Genomic DNA, 25,102 nt, shown 5'->3' with positions numbered 1-25,102 from the left:
AGCTCTCCATCCAGAGGGCATGCTTAAAGTCATCTGGACATAACAAGTCTGTGAGGACTGTCTGCAGCTTAAAATATAGAACAATTGTGCTGTCCATACTTTAGTCGCTGGGTTGTCAATTGACAAAATATGATAAATAGGCTGTTTTTGAGAAATCTGTGTTGTTATGTGAATGCTTGAACAGGAATGAGGTGACCAAACTGAAGTTTGAGGGCAAGACATTCCATATATATGCAAATCAGAAAGAGGTGAGCTTATCATAAGAGACCCACAATGTATCTAACTTCAAGTCTTTTAAAACCCTTAAATGGCAAAGGGCACTTTTGATCACTCCTGTTTATGAATTTCTATGCACAGGATAGAAAGATCATTTTGACATACTTCGCGCCAACCCCGGAGGCCTGCAAGCATCTTTGGAAATGCGGCGTTGAAAATCAAGCCTTTTACAAGTGAGTATTTATACGCTCGCCCTTTTTTCGCATTAGGACATCCTGACTTTAGAAGCTTATTTTTTACTAAGCCAACTAAGATGCTTCTGAAAGGTCAACTGCAAAATTTGTCCCCCTCATGGCTGTTGGTAACACTGTCCCATTTCCTTTCCCCAGCGCATGATATTCAAGACCGATGGCTTGTTTTTATAGCTGTGTCACCTTTAACACGACACATTTGCAAATGTAGCCTAGAGACCTAGTGCATTTGCAACTCTCCCACAGCTGAGCCTTGGTCTAGATCAAGGGTTCTCACAAGTTTACATTCAAATGTCCAAATCTGAATTATCATCAACGCCGAAAGGTCCGGAATAATTTTTATTACAACACTTATTTAATAAACATGCTTATAATTTTATATAACAATTCAACTTTACATATGATAATCGTCATATCCATGACTCTGATTTAGTGTAGCGTTTACTCTATGAACTGTTACATACACAGTACTGCATTTTTATAAAACCCAAAAATGCCCCAAAAACAGATCTCATTTACATATTTTTTGTTTCTGAAATAGTACTTTACTGTAACCTGTGGTCACTTCAACTGAATTGCAAAATTTTTGATTTATAACTGCAATACACTGTTATACAGAAGTGAATTATATTATGTTCTATATGCAGCACAAACGTCTGTCTGAGCAACAAACTATGTGCATATTTACAGATGAACTAGGTTCATGTTCACATGCCCAGACAGTCAGTGTTAGTGTAATATATTATTCACAAGTCTGCTGCAGTTCAGTTGAATGTGCTGCTAACTCGGACCGGTTGTTGCATAGAGTTGACGCTGAGAAAGACGAGCTGCGTTGGGAAGGCAACACCTCGCGGGGCGAACCCGCCCACATTTTTCAATTGAATTGAAGATAAGGTTTATCCAAAATGTGACGGAATAAGTCTGTAAACACTGCAACACTGGTTCGGGCGCCTGTGCGTGTGGTGTTGTCCCACGGAGGTCTGATGAGGATGCACTTGAAATATGAAGTGGATGGATGTGGGTCCGGACCGGAGGCCGGACTTTGAGAAGGGCTGGTCTAGATACTGTTTCGAGCTCACGGAGGGTCACCTAATGGAGAAGCCGTGCGTCACCGATGACCTTTACGGCATGAGCAATGACATAAGCGAGGCTGGACAAAACAGAGGAAGGTCAAAGTCTGTTTTTGGTCACGGCCGATTGGGAGCGTCCTTGCCTGCTCGATGGGGTGTTTACAGAATCCTGGCAACCAGTGCAGGCCTGCTTTCTGAAAGGAGAGCTAGGCTTCACTGCACAGCCAGTGTAAGAATTGTCTTTTGTGATGAATGATTTTGGCTGATCGAGGTGATGTCTTTGGAAATCTCTGTACAGTGTGAGAAAGCTGAATTGATGTGAAGTGGATGGTGTAATCACTGATTTGGCAGCGCCTTTAAGACTGAATCTACATTGTATTTCGAGTCTGATTTAATTTCCCTGTGGGAGAGAAATACGGAGCTTTAGTTAAAGGCCTCCAGAAGGTGGAATTTGTGGCAGGTGAAGGTAGATGATAATTGAAAAGTGGGTTTTATGTTTCACATAAAGGCTGTGTTTGGGAAAGGACATTCCACACCTGATGATGAAAAGCCGGAGTAAAATGATCCCCATAGACCGTCTGAGACAAAACGCTCAAGGTCTGCTTGTGGTTTTAGACATGAGGAAGGTACAAAAAGAACAAAAAAAAAGCTTTAGAAACAAAACTTTAGCATTACTGCATGTCATTATGGGCACGCAGTATGAACAACTAAGTTTATGCATCATCAATATTGACGTACAATATAACATATTGTAAATTGTATATCAAAGCTAATCAACCGGTCAAATGATTTTGAACACTTCAGTGAAATGTTATTCATTATCTTAAAACATGTTTGATCTGAAAGTATAAGCTTAAATTTATGAAATTGGTTTCATACTAAAATGTAATTTGCGAGCATAAATGTTTTTTCAATACAAATCTAATGATTTATTACAAAACAAATGTTTTTGAAAGGGATGAGATTGACCTTTGAAGGGATAGAAAACTCTGTCAAGAATTACTCATCTTCAAGTTGTACCCGACCCGTATAAACGTCTTTGTTCTGTTGAACGCAAAAAAGATATTGAGGAAAATGTTAGCAACTGAGATTTCTAGGGTAGAAATGTTAAAGCTGTTTGTTGTCCTTAATTGTTTAAAACAAATGTGTGTGTTTAATAGAACAAAAAATGCAATATGTTTTTTAGTATAGTCAATAGTGCCCCAGTATTCTCATTTGGTAAAAATCATCCAAATATCTTTCTTTGTGTTCAGCAGAACTAAGAAATGTATACAAATCCTGACAGAATTTGTGGACTATCCCTTTAATATGGTTTAAAAGCATCTTAGAGTGAGAGCTTCAAAAAATTGCTTGATTAAATGACAAGAAAACATTTCTGCAAATTCTAGGCAAAATACGACTACACTAATGTGCTAAAATATAAACGTTTGATCTTTTTTTAATCGCAACATAATTCCGATATAGTTGCAATATACTTCCCATTGTTTTATTTCATAATTATCATAATCATAATTTTGTATTATTCTTAATTGTGGAAAAGTACATGAGTAAGTGTTCAGAACCTTTTTGACCGGTAGTGTACGGTATGTGAAAATAACATTACAGTGAATACAGTAAATAAAAGTATTACAGTAAATGAAATTCTTTAAAAATGAATTGCATCTCATCTCATATTATTTTCTCTCTCTCTCTATTTTGAATGAATGCAAATAAAAGAAACTTATTCACGTTTGAGTAAAAACAGTCACGCTCAAAGACTCATAAACATATCAATCGCATCTTGACAAGGGAACCTTATTAGTTTTCACGTTTGAATGGAGATGTGTAATGTGAACTCCTTTATCACTAACATATGGATTAGATATAGTGAATTGTGAATCGAGGCCCATGAGAATTGCTATTAAATATTACTGCACAAGATATCAACATATATAGACAACGGATACGATTTTTGTCATTGTATGCTGTATATTATTTCCTCTATGCTTTCTTTGCATTTTTTGTATATTTACAAAATATACTCCCCGATATGATGTAGTTTGCTTTTCCAAATAATTTTGTCCAATAAACTAAAGTTTAGTGTTTAGCCCATTTTGTAACATACACTTCATTTTTTTCGTTTTAAAAGCAAAGATTTTACAAACAACCTCTGGACATTTGCATGTCTGCTGTATGGCTGTGCACATTCTGTGGTTTATCTAAATGTACTATTTCTTACTGCTTCACTTAGGTTGGAAAAGTCGAGCCAGGTCCGTACGGTGTCCAGCAGCAATCTGTTCTTCAAGGGCAGTCGTTTTCGCTACAGGTAAGTTTGGACAGACAGTCATAGCACAGGTACACTGCAGATGGACAGTAACTGCCTCAGGGTCCCCTCACAGCGGGACAGACCCCCTGCCCCAAAAACAACCTAGTTTCCTCACGGTCACATTGAGGGGACTGCTTCAGAGCCAGTGCACCAAAATGTGCTGCAGACAGGCCACCTTTTAGACACAGCATTACTTAATAATGGCAATTGTAGCAGATGAATGGAGCCATTGGGGCAATCAAACAAACAGCACGATCAATTATTATAGTGGGCTCACAGGACTTAAACCCCCAATTAGGAAATGAATAACAGTTATTTCCTCACTCCGGTGCGAGAGAGACAGACAGGATTCCATGGAGTCCATTGGAGGAGAGCTTTAGTTGGGAAGTGATTCAGTCACAGACCGAGAGACAGCGATTGACTTAAGAGAGAGAACTCAATAAGGTTAATCTAATTCTTCAGCTTCATGGACTCGTTGTTGCAGGGACCAAGGTTTATCACCGAAAATGCCAGATGATTTAACAAGAACATCTTGAGTTGTTTAGATGTTTGACTTTGATAAGTAAAGCTGGTTTTTAGCGGGTTTCTGGCCACAGAGGGACCTCCAACGTGTAGGGTGGGGATTTTTTTACAAAAAAAACATATGCCATTATTATTCCTTACAAAGAAGTTGTGCTGTTATACTTTCAGTCTATTTTTGTGTGCTTTTTTAGAAAAATGCTTAAAATATCCGTACGTAAATGCCTAAATAAGAACATAGCAATATAAAATGCAGATATAACATATAAATACAATGAATTATAAATACAATGAATTTAACATATAAATACGATGAATTATAAATACAATGAATTTAACATATAAATACAATGAATTATAAATACAATGAATTTAACATATAAATACAATGAATTATACTACAATGAATTTAACATATAAATACAATGAATTATAAATACAATGAATTTAACATATAAATACAATGAATTATAAATACAATGAATTTAACATATAAATACAATGAATTATAAATACAATGAATTCATAACATATAAATACAAGGAATTACAATGAAAGCTATTGACTTAAAAAGATAAAAATATTATCACAATTTTTATGAACTAAATTTATAAAAGTACTACAAGCGTTATACTAGTATTTTAATATTAATATGCTTACTTCATAATTTACTCACTGTCATGTTCTTTCAAACCTGTATGACTTTCTGTCTTCTGCAGAACACAAAAGAAGATATTTAAAGAATGTTGGTAACAAACAACATTAGTCCCCATTGACAAAAAACCACCGAGACATTTCTCAAAATATCTATTATTGTGTTCCTCATACAATAGTCATGTACAGGTTTTAAACTACGTACGTAAATGTGAATATATGATGACAGAATTGTTATTTTTGGGTGAACTACCACTTCAAATATACTTCATAAAATGAACTTGCTTATTTTTGTAATGTATTGCAAACTGTATGGCTAACCTTGAACTGGCTTTCTATTTGTTTTTGAAGATTGTAAACCCCCAATTTTGTTTTTGTTTAATTTTAGTGGAAGAGTTGCCAAAGAGGTAATGGAGCAGAGTGCAAAAATTAAACGGGAACCTCCAGAAATACACAGGTAGGCATGAGAAGACACTGTTGTATAATTGCCTATAGTCATGAGTCTTTGTTTAGAATGTCTACGTGATGCCTGCGGATATGAGATGTACTGTAACATGAACAGTCAGTGTGTTGTTATAATACAGTATGTGTGTATGTGTTCACAGGGCTGGCCTGGTGCCTAGCAGAAGCTGTCCATCCATCACTCACGGGCCGCGGTTGACCAGTGTACCGCGCACCCGCCGGAGAGCTGTGCATATATCCATCATGGAAGGTGAGAGTCCAGTTCAAGCCTTTAACCAGAGTTCAGCTCTGTTCACTGAAACCAATGAAATACTGCAACTTCCAAAACCATAATAATAACTTTAAATGTCAAAACAAAGCACTGAACGCTTTCTCATAACATCCACAATATTATGGGAAGGAACCAACCTATAATATAGACTCAAAAGTGGCCGATGTTAATATAAAACCATCTCAAAACATAAAAAGATATTTAAAGCTATTCTAAGCCGTAACTTTGCTGATGTATTAATTGTTTTGTACACACACACCTAAGCGCAGGCAGTAATTTGAGGTCCTCAGTTATGGCAATGGGGGTGCAGGTGTCCCTGTCAGTCATAGCTCTCTATTTTTGTGCCAGCTGTGTACAGTCAGTACTACATACTGCCCATTGGCACCAGCTGTGCCACCCTGTGCCCACCCATCGGTAACTGGTGTCCCTCAGCACGCCTCTTTTACTTGATTTCTCATCCGCTGAGCTTGGCTGTTAAACTGGCCTCGTAACAGAGCGATGCTTACTGTTAAAGAGACAGTACACACATTTCTGTTCCTCATCTTTCACCTATTGAACCTCAAAGGAAATTCTAAAGACCGGTTTCTATTTATCATACAATTAAAATGAATAAGATGCACTGTAGAGCTTTAAAAAGACACCAAAGTGCCACAAAAGTCTCATAAAAGCCAAATCTTCAAGTCTTCCGAAGCCATACAATAGGTTTGTGTTCTCTTTACTTCGACTCAAAACAGACTTTTCGCAATTCTCTCCTTCGTGTTCTGTTAAAAAAGAAAGTCACGCTGTAACTGTAAACTCCAGACGAAGAGTTCTGTCTTCTCCAACTATCCTACATGTGCTGACTGTGTTTCTTGAGTATTAATACCCTACTCTGAAAATAGTCAAGGCCTTCCTCTCCATTTAAGTCACTGGTTGAGGGAGGGGGGAGGTGCAAGGCCACGCCAGCCGGGCCGTGGAAGAGTTGGTCGTTTTGGCTTCCTATTCGGCCGTGTGCTTGCAGTAACCTTTCCGAGCACAGCCAAGGCTTACCCAGCAGCTCATGGTGGAAACAGGGTAAGAGGGACTGGAATTGTTTAAACGTTCTCTGAAGAGTTACGCCAGACAGTTGCTTGTCGGATACGACCATGGTGAAGTGCCTGATCCGCATCAGCACGCGGGTGAACGTTCACCTGCGGATGATCAACCACTGTTATCGGGATGTGAAAATTCGGGTGTTGAGTCTGGGGCCTCGTATGCTGGGTAAGGCCCTTGGCGTGCTGCCCCTTTACCCGTCCCTCACCGGGCCGCAGGATCAGCTGCGGGCATCACCGTTGCCTATGAGCTCGACACCGAATGACAGGGCCAGCACACCTATAGGTAAAGTCTAATGTGTATGTTTGATGTGTGAGCAGTGGCATGTGTTGCTCTATGTGCTTGATAGAGCTCAAGTAGCAATAATGTTTTTGTTGTAGCATAAGCTTTTATGTGGGGGGCTTGTAATAGCTTGATTTGGAAATGTATTGATTTCTTGTTTTTGTATGAGATCGGTGGCACTAAAGGTTTTATTAGGTTGTTTTTGGTTTATTAGGTTCTACTGTAAATATTTTTCAGGAATGTGTTTTGTTATGATATTGAAAACATTAGTGTCAACGTTGGTTGTTCTTGAAGTCAAGGCTAAAGCTGTTTGAAGAAAAGACTATGTATTCATTTATTGGAATTATCTCAGTGTAGTGATTTACATTATTTGTGCGTTAAAACAATTAGCTTATGTTACTAACATGTATACAATTGAACTTAATTGTTTAACTATTCATAGTCTCGGTTGGAACTTGAACCTTCAAGTTAATAACTCTGTAGATCTGTCTGTGTATTAAAGAAACACACAAGTTTAGATTACTTACATATTTTTTGTCTTTTCTAAAATAAAAAAATGTCTAAAATGTCCATCTCTCTATTGTTCACAAATGAAAATCATACAGTAGTTAAATACAGTAGGGAAGAAATAAAGTGGGAACGATAAAACAATCTGCTATTATGAAGTAGCAAAATATTTGGGTACAAAGCAGAAATCAGTATTTTGTGTTTTGCAGAAGTTACAGAAATGCGTGTAATGTAATGTTTGAAGTTCATACAGTACTAACATGAGTTCATTTCTCTTGGCCTCATTCTCACTCAAAAGACCATCAGATGTCAATGAAATGACAGAGTTTATTCTAATCTATTCTAAAATATGGTGCGAATGTAAACAAAACAACAGCTTTATGAAATTCCTGATGCACATTTTTGGAAGTTGTTATTAAGAAATGAAACTAAAAGATTCAATTAGAAATTAATTTTAGTTTCAACAGTTGTTGGCAGCTGTTTACATAAGGGATACCACACTTAGCTTTGACATGCGATAGTTTAAACTGTGAAGTTTTTATGTGTTATTAAAGTTATGTGAATGTCTATTAATGTATCTTGGTTGAAAAGTACAGCAAATTATGCACAATAAATTCAGAAATACGGCTAGATTCAAAGGGGTGTTCAAACGTTTCCCAGCAATCACTTGCTTATTATCCAAGTCAAATTTCTGTGGTGTTTATTCCCAGATAAATGAGACGTTTTCTGTAGTTTTGAGCATCTAAGCAGAAGGCCTTTCATGTATCTATTTTATTCTTCAGAAGAGTTCTTGAGAAGTGTGAATGAAAAGCTTTTGGTTGAGCAGTGTAACATAGTAAGAGATGAAATCCTAATCCCTTCACTTCAAAATACAGATGTAACATATCTGCAATGACAAGCTCAAGAATCAAGCGCTCAGCAAAAGCTCATCTGTTTCTCTGCCGAGCTGACTTTGGGATCCTAAAGGAAAGAGTGTGCAAAAATTGAACTCCATGGATTGTATTTGCATAATTTACTTAGTTGCTGCTTCCTGTGGTCAATCCTCTTAAAACTTTTAGTCTATGGCTTATATGCGTAAAATAAATAAAACTACATGGATCCTATAGAATCAAAGTTTGTCTGAGTATTATGTAATGTATCTACTATTCTCTTGTGTAGTGCTGTCTTGATTCCAAAAAGTGTGTTTGTATATTTATATCTGTATATATAAATCCACACATATACATAATGAAAATTATGTATAAATATAAATAGTAGTATGTATAAATATATATTTATATATAATACACAAATGTGTAATCCTGGACCACAAGACCATTCCATAAGGATACATTTTATAAATTTGAGATTTATACATTATTTGAAAGCTGAATGAATAGGCTTTCCATTAATGTATGGTTTGTTAGGATAGGACAATATTCGAGATACAACTATTTTAAAATCTGGAATCTGAGGGTGCAAAAAATAAAAAATTTGAGGAAAAGGTTTTTAACCTGAGGCGCTGTAGGCAGTTGGTAAGAAGAAACATATTTGTTTTAACACTCTTTATTGACCTACCGCAGACATTGTGGGGAGTGAACCCGAAAGCAGAAACTAAACGTTACATAGATACCAAACTTGAGTGGTTAATTCCCAAAGAACGTCAAACAGCGAGCAAAGTTTGTAGGCGTGTTTCCGGCCATTTTGTAGGCGATTTTGCTAAATCCACATATCATGCAGCATGATCTTTACTTAATATCCTACTGATTTGAAACATTTTGACCCATACAATGTATTGTTGGCTACTGCTGCAAATATACCCGTACTTATGTCTGGCTTTGTGGTCCGGGGTCACATTTCTTAAACATTAACGGCTGTATATTATAGTCACAACAAATATTTTAGAATCAATCCAACGTTTTATTTCAACCTGAGATCCCATTTAAGTTATTATCTTAAGACCAAACACTAAATATCTCATTTCAACAACAGCTAGTAAGTCATAAATCCTTGGTTATTTAACATCGCTTTAAAAAATAAATATCTTAAGATTTCTTATGAATTAGTCTTTTGTGCTGGATAATAGTTTTCCACGCAATGAAAGGGAATAAAACACCCAGTACTTCAGCTTCAGGGTGTACAGCACATAAATATCAAGCAGTGAGGCCTACAGTCCATATCATTTATTGGATGCTAATTGTTTCAACACCTCAGCAAGTCGCTCTTTGCCATTCTATTGCTTTACTGAGGATACACGTGGGGGCTTGCTGTCACGAAGTACAGTGTTTATCAGAGCAAACAGCTGGGAAATGTGTTTTCGCATTGACACTGAGCCCATGAGATCACAGCTTCAGTGATTCAGTGTTTGTGTGGGTCGGCGGCTGGGTCTGTCACCCGTGTGACACTTTTATAACACTTTTCTATATAATACTAGATATCGGCATTAGTGTTCATTATTTACTTAATTCTTATTTTAATATACAACTATATTTCCTCTTTCCGCTCTCAAGGTTTGGAATCATTGCGGGACAGTGCCCACTCCACCCCTGTGCGCTCCGTGTCTCACAGCGACTGCTTCATGCCGCGTTCCCGCAGCCAGGCGACGGATCATGGCGACGGCACTGCGATCATCTCAGACGAGACCTACAGTCCTTCCAACAGCGTTCTGCCCACACCGGTGGCGGAGCACAGCCTGGATCTGCCCACCTCGCGTCAGAACAACGGTGCCCCCCGCAGCATAGAAGAGGAGTCCGAGGCGGGAACGCCCACCACGGGCGACGTGGCAGATTTCAGCGTGGACAGTAGGGCGACAGGCCCCGCGCAGACCTCAGGCGGGGAGGTCGCGCTGAGCGAGGCGGAACAGGTGAATAAGTTTGTCTTAAGTGTACTCCGTCTGCTCCTTGTGACCATTGGACTCCTCTTTGTCTTGCTCCTCCTCCTCATCATCCTCACAGAGTCCGACCTTGATATTGCATTTTTACGTGATATCCGCCAGACCCCCGAGTTTGAGCAGTTCCATTACGAATACTTTTGTCCCCTCAGACGGTGGTTTGCCTGCAAGCTCCGCTGGGTGGGCGGGCTGCTCATTAACAAGTGAAAGTGAGGGGCTAACGCTCGTAAAGCCTCCCTTGTTGGGGTCGAGATGACGCTAAACACGTGGAGAGAGATGGAGGGCATCGACCTGTCCCATGAATCCAGCTTTATTCATGATACGTCTGCTGATGTGAGGTGGAGCAGCAGACCACAACAGCTCCCGTTCTCCTCCACTTTCAGTTTATTCTGCCCCAGTGTCCTTTTGCATTTTTACTCCTTTTTGTCCGTTTGTTTTTCAAATTTTTTTTTTTACAAAGACAGAAAACCTTTTTCATTGTTTTTTTCAGATTTCTTTGGAATTTCAGGTCATTTAAGGTATTTTATTTTTACAAAAAAATGAGAAAAAAGAAAAATACTTGAAATCCAATTGAACTGAATTATATGGTTCCTTAAATGGGGATGAAATATTTTGTTGCAACAAGAGAACGTTGCCTTCATTTATATTTATTTGTATTGATTACTAAAGTCTGCAGGAATGTGTAGAGTGAGGCATGTTGGGAACGAGTGGAAATGTGGAAAACCACTGCTTTTCGGAGAGATTATGCATACATCCACCAGTCATCTAACTCTTGTTTTCAAAGGCTGCTATAATTTACAAAAGTGATGATCAGATGTGCAGAGGGTTATATGTCATGTTAGAATGTGCAAGTTATTTCAGAAGTGAGACTTGGGGAAAGATTGGAAGCAATGTTATTGAATAATAAAAATGGCTACCTTTGATTTTTGTATACGGTGGCTTGATTTTAGGGTGTCATACGTTATAGGAATATAATTGTGTTTAGGCGGTAGGAATTTGTGAAGTAGAAAACATTTTTAAAGGTTCTTTCTATTGGATCCAAAACAATTGGTATCAATTGTGTTTTGTCATGTGACCCACTAGTGTCTGTTAAAGAATTTTCTATCGCTGACTTAAAGCAAGTAGCTCCCATAGTTCCAGTCTAGCTAGATGTGCAATATTGTTTAAGAAGGGCATCCGTTTCTTTTTATTTCTGAGAATGTGCATTTGCTTTTCTTTATTTCCTGTCATCCCGAGTCTTTCTAAACAGAAAGACGTCCCATTGTATAAAAGAAATATTTTTTTTATTCCATATCAGCCTTGCTCTTAAGTTTGAACTCTGTGCATATCATGCTATGATTATTCTTAATTACAATAACAATGCTGTACTTTTTGTACAAAAGTAGTTAGTTTCCTAATATATCGACAGTTTTCCATGTATATTTTAACAGAACTGAAATGTTATTTTGTTATTGAAGATTAAATTATACCTTTTTTAGCTCTGTGTTTCAGATGAGATCTAGAGTTTATGGCGTTTCTGTCCAGAGAGACACGAGAACGATTTATATCCAGATCCACGACCCATTTCCAAACGTCGACTTAACCAGCAATGAGATAACTCAAATGATCCTGTGCTTTGTGTATCGGTAAAAGCCCTGCACACAAACAATATGAATCGCTTTATACACAGTTCAAACAAAAGACTGAATGTGTGTTTGTGTGCGCACATATTTTTACAATTAGTGTTATTGGCAATATATATAAAAAGACCAGAATTAGTCTTTTGTACACAATATCTTTGAAGAGAGAAATTTGGCTATTTTTCAGTGGCACGTCAGGTTAACAGAGAATTTATTTTCTCCTTTTTCCGATTTACATCGGACCCTCTGAAATGCTACAGATGCATTTATTTAACAAAGTTTACTTAAAATAATAAAAAGAAACAGTCACAATCAAGAGTGATCACAAATAGTTTTGTTTAGCCCATACAACACTATTAATCTACCAGGTAATGTGGTTGCCGTCGGTCATGCGCCTTTATAACAAATTCATAGAACTGCTGTCTTCCACCGATTACAGGAGCTGAGGGAAAACCAGTTACAACAAACATGAGATGCATGAACCTCTGAACAAACCTTTGAACAAATCTCGGGTCAGGAGTAGTTCAAGAGAAGATAGATGGCCATTTGAGTTCTGCATGTCTCTTACCTTGAGAAATATCCATGCATGCATTTTTAACATCTAACGTGCCAAATTATTAACAGCGTCTGGATGACGTAAATTTATTTATAATACGGAGATGTTTTTGCGGTACATGATAATGTTGCTCTGATGGCTACTTGTGTGATGGGTATTATTGATACATAGAATCAATAAAATAAACTTAAATGAATAATAAACAATGAAGCAATGAAATAAAAGTGTATCTGATGAGAGTTTTCCCATTGACAGCATTATGTAGCCTCAGTGGTCAGTCCTGCATGGCAGTGCCATTCATCAAGCAATAACCTGTTGATTTCTAGAATCATGTGGATGTTTTTTGTGCTGTTGTGAAGCGAGTCCAATGACCTGATGTTTTCTACGGAGCAAGGAATGAATACATTTCATTCAAGTTAAAGCTACAAAATTGTGATCGGCTCATTTTATATGATGATTATTTCAGAATTTGCTACATTTTATACACATTGTTATCAGTGCTTTTCCCCATTTAAACTTGTGCTGGAATTGACCGCTTCTCCTCACGCTTGAATGCGAGGAGCTGAAAGCACACGCTCCCTTCAGCTGTAAATCAAGGGCAATCACTGCTTCTGTCCTTGTGAGCTTCTTTATTCTTGTCTCTAGACAGTTTACTTGTACTATACGCTATGGTTTGACTGAGATAAATGCGCTGGTCCTTTAAAGGGCAATTGCCAGCTAAATGGGTTGCGTTATTTTACATGGTCACTGTAACCTTTGTATTTTCTTATGCTTCTTTAGTGCTGAGCTATTTAGTGTAACAGGAGCTGCATTGATGCTCCGTTGAACACCTGCCACATATCAACTGACACGTAGACATTCAGGAGTAACAAAATGCATATAAAAGAACTTCACTGGTAATACAGTAGTCTTACCACCATGTAGATAACAACATCAAATGATCAAGGTGATGGTTTTTATTGTTTAACAATTGGTGTGGGCTAACAGCTGTTGATGTAAACATCAATGCTCTCCAACAGGTTCAAGAATCACTCGTCCTCTTTGTGACACAATAGACTGCTGCTGCTTGACCTTTCAAATCTGGATTAATAACCGATATATTTTTTCTCATAAATCTTCAACACCCAGGGAAAGTTTATCATTGGAACGAATTACTTATTTTGTGCTTCCATACAACTTTCCTAATTATTCAGTGAAACCTCATCTAAACCTTTACGCTCAGATCCACTGTGGCACTAACACTCAATACAGAACAGTGTGGCAACCCGCTTCATTTTCTGTACTGTGCTTGTGTCACCTACAGTCCACTCGACAGCTATGCATATGCATGCACGTTTGTCTATGCATAGGCATGTCTGTGGGCGTTCTTTTCTGTACTCTGCATTTTTTCTGTATGGGACTGAAGGTTGCTGTTTAGTTCCATAGTATATAAACAGTCGAATATATACGTGATTTATGTGCCAAATGCAGTTCCTGTCAAGTCAGATTCATTCCAAAATCATCTTTGTACTGTAGGAAACCTTCCATGCAAAGTGGTTTAATAAATTGTTTCACTGATAGTCCCTTGTAACTGGTGCCATGGAAATATTCAAACTTGAAATAAACATTTAAAAAAAGTTGAGACATCTTGTGGTTTATTTCTCTCAGAGTGATAAAAGTGATGCTTTTCTAGAAATGCACCCCCTTCCCCATTTCAGATCAGTGTTGAACTTACACATTCATATCCAGTAATGGCAAATGCAGGGCATCTGATTTACTGCAGCGTTTCATTAGAAGTTACTTTCTCAAAGCATATTACATATTATACCGACCTCTTACAGATGAACCTTTATACTGTATTTTTTTTTAAAAAGTACTGATTTGCACACAACTTTAAAATAAAACATTTATTCTGTACAAACGTCAAATTAATCAAAAGAATTCACATACAAACTGCAACAAATGTATTAATTAAAAAAGTATTTTAAATGTTTGTTTACAAGAAGTACATGTTTTCAAAGTATTTTGACACATTTGGTGGTAATACTCTGCTTACTAAAAATGAGAGAATGATGGTTTCAGGAATGGGCGAGCAGCAGTCTGTGGGGTGGGCAGAGCCATGAAGCCGGGTCTCTTTCCTGCTTGCACTGCTGGAGCTGGGCTGGAACCTCTGCCTGCACTGCGACTCCCACCTCTATATCCCCCTCTTGATGAAGACCAGTTATTGGTGTATCCGCTACATCAAGGGTAGAAAACAGGATTCATTTGGTCAAAGCACGCACAAACCTAAGTGTATCAAAGCATTTAATATACTTATACAATAAATACAGTTTCTCCATTTTAAAATGACTTTAAGTCAGACCTGCACACCTCTAATAATAAAAGTATTACTAATAAATGATTGGTAATAATATTAATACAAGTTTCAGCAAAAAAGAAAAACACACTGACCCTTTGGATGAGGGATTCTGGTTAGTGGATTTCCTCCTTTTGGGTTTTCTAGAGTAAGACGCTTGCTTTCTTTTCTGTCCTCGTCCAGAGCTTTTTCTGAAATAAGATGATGTGCTGTCACCCTCGCCGTCATCATCATCTTCATCATTCTGATGGCCTTGTGTTGTGTCGATCCATCCAGAGCTCTCAGACTGCTCCTCAGCTGCATAGGGGGTGTGAGAACATCAAGTACTTCATTTCAATTCATTTTAAAGGTGTCATTAACTGGCTTGTTTATTGTTTTATACGGTTCTATGAGGTCTATTTATGAAGTTTGCGTGGTTTTTACATTAAAATACATAAAAATCAATAAGTAATAGGCTATTTTCTACCCAGGTTTTGAGGCCAGCTCGACAAACGCACGGTTTTAATAACCGTGCTGCATTGAAGACTTGGAAATAAATGCCCACTGCTGTGATTGCATAGCAGTTTACTGACTTATCTTCCAGGTTTTATGTCTTAATTCATCGTTCCTTTAAACTTCTGAAATTATTGCTGATACACAATCTGTTTATGAGGGTTTAGTTTGTAGGTAGACCCAGTCAAATAAAAACTGTCTTTGGGACTGGGAAATGTTAACTTTCACATACCTCAAGACATTTGTATCATCAAATAAATTTTTGCTTGAGATTTTGCATTTATGAATACATTCATTACCATTCAGTTCTGTACCAATGCCAAATATTACAACCAGATCAACCAAAAACATTCAATGGTACATCAGCTTATGCTCCATTTTAAGGACTTCATCCATACAAAGATGTTGGATGAATAGTGTGAATAGAGTCTCACCGGGCAGCTGCCACTCCGAGTACTTCTGCAGCAGTTCAATAAACTCAGCTCCATATTTCTCCAGTTTATCTTCAGTCACACCATCAATGTGCAGTAGAACCTCTGGATCAGCTGAAAGGGTCTCTGCACAGAAACACCACAATACACTAAACACAGATTACATGCAAAAAAAAAGCAATTAAATACTTCTGCCTAAAACAGCATTTCTTCCTAGTCATGCAATACGTAAAATGAATTACATAAATCTGCAATTCAATCTGTACATTTCATTAACTAACAAGATTTTAGACAAGTAATATTCTTATGCAGTCAAACATTCATTTGAAACTACAACAATTTGTTTTACCACAACCTCTACCAACCTGCAATCTTTTTGAGTGTGGCTGTGGAGAAAATGTTGTAGTAATGGATGCCGAAGACTTTGCCAAGTTTCTTGCACAGATCATTAAGTTCCTCCAGACACTTCTTCACCATCTCTTCTCTCTTAGAGACACTCTCAATCACAGAGGCTTTGTGTTTTCTGATGCTGGATGCACTCTCAGTCTCAATGAATTCAACCTGTAAAGGCCAATATTTTGTACTCTTACCCATTTACTGCAAATTTAATTTCAATAGAATATCACTGTAACACATGAAAAGTTCAACAGTCAATGATCGCATATCAGGAACATTAACCTTTATATTAAGAAGCAATATTTGCCCTATCAGACATTTTATGATGAAGTGTTTCCTAAAATACGACACAGAGCTCCTGTTCAAAAACGTTCAAAATCAACAACGTTATCATAAACTCTAATAACTAGATTGTTATATTATGATATTTAAAGCTAACAAGAACATCCAGTCACACTTCAGTTTAGGGGGCAATTCTCGCTATTAACAAACCATTAACTATTACTTTTTACCCAATTACCTCCTAATTTGTGGTATATTAATGGTTAGTAAGGTAGTTATTAGGTTTAGGGATTGAGTACGATCATGATGTAGAGTATGGACATGCAGAATATGTGCTTTATAAGTACTAATAAACAGCCAATATGCCAATAAAAGGCTTGCTAATATCAACTAGGTAATGGTGAGAATTGACCCCTATACTGAAGTGTTACCAAAGATTCTTTTATACCCCATATCTGGGGCACGGTTAGGTCAAACCCTGGCAAACATCCGACCAAGCAAGATACCATCTTTTGAAAATCATCACCTGCATGTTTCCACTCAGTACGTTCATGGCTTTAGGACCTGCTGATATATAGGCCACAGCCTGACCGTTCCTATTGATGAACAAGTCTTCCATCAGAACACTATCCAACACCAGTCTCTTAAAAAGCCTCTCCGCATTGTGCTTTGAATATGGTGCTCCCAACCCGAACATTCCAGACTGGATCCGAGCCGTTTTAGAGCCTGACACACAGAGATACTCTTAAGCACCCACCCTAACAGGCATTTAATCTCAAGCAGTGAAGGAAGTGATGCATATTCACACTATCATTTATGACAGCGAGATCCCGCTAGGCTTCTTACCCAGAAATATTTCAACCAGCATGTTCAGGGTGAGTCTGTTCTGCTGGGCGGATTTGCCATATCTGTTTCCGACCTTCTCGCAGTTCTCCTGCACAAACCTCGCAATCTTCTTCACATCTTCTGTGACATTTCTTGCTTTGTATTTCTGAAAAAAGTGAGTATTAGGATAATTATGCATTCGTATGTGATATTGATATTAGTATGGTATTGTATTGTATATTTAAAACATGAAATGCTAGTATATAGAAAAAAAATATTATTCAATAAAATAAAATAAAAATGGTAAAAGGCACAATGTGCAAGCTTGAAAAGGCTTTAATACTACATAAAAATGAACAACAAAAAGTGTGAAAATCCTAGGAACATTCTTACACAATGCAGGATCTGCCAATGCTAGTTACAAAACTATGAAGCATGCAATCATTTGAAACCGTCTTACGTTAGGTTTGGCACAGTTGTCACAGATGACCTCCGGGTGCTCTTTACAGAAGCTTGTATTAAACGTATGCTCGCCGAAGTATGCCAGCAGCTGGATCCTCCTGCACTCAGCTACATTCTCACAGAAATGCACCATACTGTGCAGGTTGTTAATGTGGGTGGCTTTGGATTGCTGGTTTCCATCTTTATCCACTGCAATTATATTACAAATTTTGTAGGTCACACTTACATAGACAGATTAAACGTGACTGTGTAACTGTGTCTGAAGAAGTCTTATTTCTACACAAAGCCTATATAAAACATTTGGTTTCAAACATTGTTGTTATATTAGAAGTCAGTATATTTATCTCTTTATCATGGCTGGCACAGATGGAGTACGTACTAGCAATGAGTCTCTTGATGCGGATGACGTCGCTGTAAGCGTAAAAGAGCACACAGTGGGAGATTTCTCCATCTCGACCAGCTCTGCCTGACTCCTGGTAGTAACCCTCCATTGATTTAGGCAGACTGGCATGAATCACAAAACGCACATCAGGCTTGTCGATGCCCATGCCGAACGCAATGGTGGCACACATAACCTAACAATACAAGAGCAAAGATTAGATAGCCAATGACAAATTTGGATGTTTAAGATGCACTTTTTGCATATTTCTCTTCAAAAAAAAAGAACCAGTCAATCTAAAAATGTCATACGCTCAAACCATCATGTAAATCTAAAATATGTGTAAACAACAATTATATACAAAACTTCAGAAACTCATTTTGCAAGGTTAATTTTTTTTTGTTTGAACACTAAAGTTCCTAACCTCACAGCCATCCTGGTTGATCCATTTGTTCTGTACATATTCCCTGTCGCTGTCACTCAGTCCAGCATGATAAGCCAGCGCTGCAATCCCAGCCCTCTGTAGACTGTCCGCCAGAGTGTCACAATCGTTGCGAGACAAGCAGTACACAATGCCTGAGCCACCTACACAAAAAATTATCTACTAGTTCATCAGGCTGTGATTATAGATAGCGATGCAGTGAAAACATGCACACTGCTGATGTCCTGATTACATCTGGACAAAACTCACGTGGATAGTATTTCTTGATCCACTGAATGCAGTCCTCAGCAACCTTCTTAGGCTTTTTTGGCAAAATGGAGTATTTGAGGTTGTTCCTGTTAAAGCTCATAGTGAATCTGTGGAAACATGACGAGTTTTGTACTTGTATCTATTATGTTATGTTTAACTTTATATAACTATGTAGCACAGGTGCACATTAGATTTAAGTAGCTATATCTGTAACTGTCAAATTTACAAAACATTCAAACAGTTATCTTATTTCTATCCTACTTTCTGAAAAAGCATTAAAGTTTGAAATAAAAGTGTAAACATGAATGGGAACACAACGCTTGTAAATAAAAAAGACATTGACGATTGAATCAGAAATCGCCTGACAGGAAGACTTACACCTGAGGACGAGTCATTGCAAGCTGGTTAAGAATGTCCTTCTGGACTCTAGGAGTGGCAGTGGCCGTCAGAGCCATTATCGGAACTTTGGGAAACATCCGCCTGAGCTCATGTAAGCGCTTGTAGTCTGGCCTAAAGTCATGACCCCACTGTCAAAGAAAATAACAATTAATTGGGGATATATTAAAGCCATCATTCATATAAACAGCAATTATTTCGGTCTTACTAAACTATTGCTTTAAAAACTGACAAATTGAATATATTCAGGACCAGGCAATGTTTTTTCTCTCACATTTTTTACACCAATTAGGGGGAAAAGATCTGCCAATAAAAGTCTAAAATATGTAATATAAAACTGCTCCTAAGGCATTGTAGAGTTTACCTGACTGACACAATGGGCCTCATCAATGACAAAGCGAGCCAGTAGACCTCTTTCATACAGATTCTGAAGGGCGCTAATCATCCTTCCACTTGCAGATACCTGAAGACAATAACAAAAATATAACACTGATCAAGTTGTAAATGCATAATTAGAAAGAACCTGTCTTATGGCTTAAGGACCCACCTTCTCAGGAGTGGCATAAATAAGTTTGATGGTGGGATCTTTCCTAGACAGCTGCATATAGATTCTTGCAGCCTGACTATCACTTTTCTCTCCTGATAAACTGGTCGCACAGATCTGAGACATAAAACTGGACAATAAGCACGTGTTATGAAAAGCAGAGATATTCACCATGTGGAATGAGGGACTCACATCCAGTGTGGTGAGTTTTTGGACCTGGTCAACAATGAGTGAGCGTAGAGGTGATATAACTACAGTCACTCCTGCAGAAATACAAGCAGGAAGCTGATAGCAGAGACTTTTACCACCACCTGTAGGGGATTTTAGACATAGTCAGATAAACTGTAGGTGTGCTTAAGACAACAGGGAGAAAAAAAAAAAAAAAAAGAGTAAATGACGCACCTGTAGGCATCAGTACAAACGTGTCCTCCCCTAACAGACCGGCATTAATGGCCTCCAGCTGGTTGAATCGGAACTGATGAAGCCCAAATTTCTTATGGAAGATCTTCATCATCTCTGGGCTATGAGGGAAGCTGAAGCCTCTGAAGCGATCATGAGCTGGGTTTCTATATGTGGGCTCTGTAAAACAAGATGTGCAAAGATAGGTTCTTTACTACAAACATTGTTAAAAAGGTTAGAGATCACATGAATCAGAAACAAAAATAAATAGTTCAACGTGTTGTTAAAGAGAACATGAAATCAAAATCTATTTGTACACAAAATACTATTTCTTACAAACACACTTCAGAAAATACTGTCTTCCACCTTTGTGCTAGTCAGAGCATTTTATAGGATTAAAGTTAAAAATTTACCAATTTGTTTAGGTTTGGTTGGTTGTGGTGTTGGTGTGATGACTGTCATTTTCTCCACGGGTTTTGAAGCCACTCTCTCCCGCACTGAGGGTGTCATAGCACTAAAGTTTCCTCTTGATGTCAGGACATTTTTAGGTTCCTCATAATAATCAGGGATATCAGTCTCATCAAAGTCATCGATTTCAAAGTCATCGATAAGGAAGTCATCTTCTGGCTCGGTGTCTGCTCGAGAATGTGTGCCGTTAGCTATTGTAGTGTTAGTTTTAGCTTTTTTCGCGGAATCCACCGGTCTTTTAGGAGAAAAGAATAGGTCGATATTTTCTGCATCCGTAGTCTGATCGTTTGATTCATTGAATGACAGCCCAGAGTAGCATTTATCTGACTTTGAATCAAATTTTCTCAAAGCCGGACTAGTTTCTGAGAAGCTGTTGGGATTCCAGGAACCTCCAGGGGTTTCAACTCCATTAAAGATGCAGTCAGAGTCTTCAAATTTGCTGTTATTGTCCAGAGACATGATAGAGGCGATGGACTTACGAAACTGAAAGCCTGTTTTAGCACTTTGACCTGGTGTCACCGATGACATCAGACTAGAGTGTGTGACACCAAAACTTTGTCTGCTTAGTACACTATGTGGAGTTGTTGGTCTATCTGACTGAGATTTTATAGATGAAGCACCATTAGCAAGAATCCTTTTCCTGTGGCAAATAGAAAAGACATGGCTTAACTCAGTCTACTGTCTACAGCAACAACATAATAATGACTTAAATCTCTTATCATGTAAATAAATAAATCACACATGCATGTTGGAATATTCGCCCTTGCATTATCAAACCCCTTCTAAGTAATAACTCTGCTCATCTCTTTTATTGCTTTACCTGCGGGCTCTCTGAAGTAATAAGTCTGAACCACAGTTCAGAGCAATAAGCTCATGTTCTGGAATGGTGTCCACAAGACAACAAATAGATTCCATAATACTGAAAAGAGCATCATCCATTCCTAAATCACAAATAAATAAATGCACATCATCATCAGGACGGTTGAGAAGCAAAATTAAGAATGATCATATAAGGTCTAAACACCACAAATACGGTACAATGATACCTTTAGATTCTTTGGCAAGGCCATCGGAGGATCCTGCCAAGTTTGAACCAAATCTGGGAGGTGTTGCCTTTTTGTCATCACTGGTACCAGGGTAAGATAATCTACAATAAAACAATATGACTATAAAATATAACATCAATCAATGTTCAATCAAAAATAAACTTTTCACTGTACTAGTTAACAGAATATATGTTGTAAAAAAATACTTCATCTCTAAAAGGATGCTACCTTTTTTCGTTATCTGAAATTGGTGGACTTGTATCCTCAGGAACAGGTGATGGTGGGATGAAATCATCAAATTCTTCAACATGATCATATAAGTAATCTGTCTCTCTGTCATCAATGATGTCATTTGTATCGGCCCTTTTACCTTCCTCAGCAGCAGGTGTCTGACCTGTTATTCCTTCAAAACACAATTTATTAAAGGGACCGTAGTGAAGAAATGAAATACTACACTTTAAATATGAACTAATTCATATAACGAGAAAGCAAACAAGGAATACTAACTTGTCACACACTTTGCCTCTTCTTCCTTCTTTTTAGCTGGTAGGTTGCAGTCAATGATCTCTTCATCCTCTGTGTCACTCAGTATTGACTTTTGGTGGACTGTGGTCTTGCGTTTTTTGGTTCTTTTAATGGGCGAATCCTCTGGTTCTCTCTCACAAGCTTCTGTGTCGATTCCATTAGCATTTGACATGAAGTCCTTTGGGGCAGCTGTAGTTCCTGCAGCAAGTGAACTGCCATTTAAACTAGTCCCATCTTTCTTAGAACAAGAGGAATTTGGAGACGCGTTCTGTTCCAATACATTTGTTTGTTTCGTAGATGCACATGGCGATACAACTTTTTCCTTAACCGGGGTCTCAAAATCATCCAAGTCATCCCATTCATTGATGCTATCGGAGAGGAAGCTGTCACTCTTGAGTTCACTCACAGTTTGGTCTTTATTGGAATCCACGGGCAAGATGGCATATTTAGGAATAGCCTTAATGGTAGACTGGACAAGAAGGGGTTTGCTCACTGCAAAGGGGTTGGCCAGTGGGTTCACATTACTCGTCTTTGGTCTGCTTGGAGCTGTGAAGAAGTTGACTTTCGGTGCAGCTTTCTCGGGCTTCTTCGGAAATGTCACAGGAGTTTTTGTTACTTCAAAGTTGTGTGGAACATTGACACTCCTGTTGGTTAACACATTTTCACCAGTTACCTTCTGAGGAACATCCGGTTTGGTGTTTCCGGATGGAGACTTCTTTTTGAAGCAAAAACTCCTAAACAGAGATAGACAGAGAGGTTAGACTCTCATCAGACGCATGTGGGCATGTTTATAAAGTGAGTATGTCCTTACCCAGGCTTCGGCTTAAGCAGTGACAGCTTGTTCGGTGCAGCATTGTGTCGCTCCAGTTGCTCCTTTAGGTTATTTTGCGGTAGACTCGGCATTGCGTACGTTTTAATAGTTAATACTAACTTTTCAACAATTCATGACAACGGCATTTTAACAATCCCATTCACTTAGGTCAGCCAAGTTAAATTCCGTTAAAATGAACCGCACATTACATCGTTTATCTGATGTCCATTTTGTTAACAAAATAACACAAACACCGCAAAGTTTTACCCTTAAAACCTATAAAAGGCTAAACGTTAACAAATTCACTTACAGTTACCGGGAACGTAAACAAAAAGCGCACGTTATGATACAGCGAAACCACATTAAATAGTTAAACACCATTCGCATGTTGTTGTTGAAAGCTCGCGCTTACCGCCTAACCATAGCTTGCGTTCCGATTGGTGAAGTGCAAAAAACGTCATTTTCGTTGTGTCTTCTTCTGGTGTTTTATGGCGGTTTGGCAAACCTACGAAAAGGTGCATTACCGCCACCTACTGATCTGGAGTGTGGAGAGTACTTAGTTTTGGAAGAAAAAAAACTTAATTTCTATATTCTATCTATTGTTCCTGTGATTTTTAGGTATTTAAAGAATATTTTGTGTACTCTTGATTGCCTTGCCCCGTTTCCTAACAATACTTTTAAAGAGATATTATCCACTCCCGACCATCCTAATTCTTGTATTAATTGGGATCTCTCCCTTTCATATGCAGGACACTCATTAAGGATATGCCTCACTGTTTCTAATTCTCTACATTTGTCACACTTTCCCGATTCATGCTTACCTATTTTAAAAAGAGTATAGTTTAATGCTGTATGTCCAATTCTTAGTCTTGATATAATGACATCATTCTTCCTATTACCATATCTTTTTCTCTCATTTCCAACATAGTCCTAAATCTGGAAAAGATGTCTTCCTTTACACCCACCATTCCATAACGTTTGCCATTTCTTACTTACTTCAGATGATATCACTCTCTTGAATTCATCTTTACTTAAAGCTATTTTAATTTCTACTTGCGGATGCTTTAGTGCTTTCTTTGCTAGCAAGTCTACTTCTTCATTTCCATCCACACCCACATGTGCAGGTACCCATAGGAAATTTAATTATATTCTTAACTGCTTTATTCTAAACAAACTTTGCAAAACTTCAAATACTAAGTCTTGCCTAGCTTCAGATTTACCACTTAGTAGACTAGTGAGTGCAGTCATGGAATCACTGCATATCACAGTTCTTTCTGGTTGGACTTCCTCGATCCACTGTAGAGCTAGTATGATAGCTAACAATTCAGTAGTAAAAACGGACACATGCTCTGATAATCTTTTTGCAATTTTTATTTCAAAAGTAGGAATATATACTGCTGCTGCTGTTCTTCCAGACTCTGGTTTCTTAGACCCATCTGTAAATACCTGTAATACATCATAATATTCCTTTATTATATACTGTTGAACCACTAATTTAGTTGGTATGTTCATCTCCGGTTCTTTGATTATTTTGTGAATTTGTAAATCTATAAGTGGCATAGGGAACAACCAGGGGGGAATTCCGTTGTGTCTTGTTCCTTTCTATCGAGATATATTTGTTTTGCGACATTTTATTTTATTCTAACTCATTTCACCCGGTTCAAATTAAATTACTAAAATTAAATGAGTTAATAAATAACTAAATAAAAAACTGCTTCTATAGTGGAGGCTGTGTAGCTCATACATTAAATGTAGATTTATGTCGCCACATGCTGGTTTTGGCTAGATTTACATAAAATCTACAGACCTTACAATACAGTAGAATACGGTGGGTCCACACTGTACATAGACACTTTTACTGTAGGTATTTAAAGAGTTTAATAAACATTTTAAGACATTTAACATATGTCTATAATCAACTTATTGTCAAAACTTTTAAGGTTCACCAAATAAACACCATTATCCGGA

At 37.8% G+C, this 25,102-nt stretch overlaps 2 protein-coding genes across 4 annotated transcripts in view; one reads left to right on the top strand and one right to left on the bottom strand.

Moving 5' to 3' along the window:
- LOC130435364 (FERM domain-containing protein 5) overlaps nucleotides 1–11,954 on the top strand; it is an 84,232-nt gene extending 72,278 nt beyond the window's left edge. Inside the window, exons 9-15 of one of the 2 annotated variants that reach the window (XM_056765945.1) lie at nucleotides 185–248; nucleotides 358–449; nucleotides 3,768–3,842; nucleotides 5,404–5,472; nucleotides 5,621–5,727; nucleotides 10,098–10,450; nucleotides 10,630–11,954. In XM_056765945.1, coding sequence (XP_056621923.1) covers nucleotides 185–248; nucleotides 358–449; nucleotides 3,768–3,842; nucleotides 5,404–5,472; nucleotides 5,621–5,727; nucleotides 10,098–10,450; nucleotides 10,630–10,677 — 808 coding nt within the window. In that variant the 3' untranslated portion in view covers nucleotides 10,678–11,954. Of the gene's footprint in view, nucleotides 1–184; nucleotides 249–357; nucleotides 450–3,767; nucleotides 3,843–5,403; nucleotides 5,473–5,620; nucleotides 5,728–10,097 lie in introns of both variants that reach the window. The other variant, XM_056765944.1, reaches the window with a different exon arrangement.
- Nucleotides 11,955–14,269: 2,315 nt separating this feature from the next.
- blm (BLM RecQ like helicase) lies at nucleotides 14,270–23,778 on the bottom strand. 2 transcript variants are annotated; one of them, XM_056765942.1, is made up of 22 exons: nucleotides 23,135–23,778; nucleotides 22,997–23,057; nucleotides 22,306–22,909; nucleotides 22,027–22,201; nucleotides 21,799–21,899; nucleotides 21,573–21,693; nucleotides 20,698–21,392; nucleotides 20,288–20,464; nucleotides 20,078–20,196; nucleotides 19,889–20,002; nucleotides 19,706–19,804; nucleotides 19,324–19,472; nucleotides 18,946–19,052; nucleotides 18,679–18,839; nucleotides 18,255–18,450; nucleotides 17,874–18,064; nucleotides 17,435–17,579; nucleotides 17,115–17,314; nucleotides 16,276–16,471; nucleotides 15,914–16,036; nucleotides 15,083–15,284; nucleotides 14,270–14,867 (listed from the first exon to the last, which is right to left on the bottom strand). In XM_056765942.1, the coding sequence occupies exons 1-22, from the start codon at nucleotides 23,224–23,226 to the stop codon at nucleotides 14,687–14,689; spliced, it is 4,209 nt and encodes a 1,402-aa protein (XP_056621920.1). In that variant the 5' UTR covers nucleotides 23,227–23,778; the 3' UTR covers nucleotides 14,270–14,686. The 2 variants fall into 2 exon arrangements, with proteins under 2 accessions (XP_056621920.1, XP_056621919.1); XM_056765941.1 differs by having other exon boundaries at nucleotides 22,306–23,057.
- Between the last annotated feature and the right edge of the window lie 1,324 nt (nucleotides 23,779–25,102).

This window comes from Triplophysa dalaica, chromosome 14 (assembly GCF_015846415.1).
Source record: "Triplophysa dalaica isolate WHDGS20190420 chromosome 14, ASM1584641v1, whole genome shotgun sequence".
NCBI lineage: Eukaryota > Metazoa > Chordata > Actinopteri > Cypriniformes > Nemacheilidae > Triplophysa > Triplophysa dalaica.
This window is presented reverse-complemented; position numbering and strand designations above follow the sequence as displayed.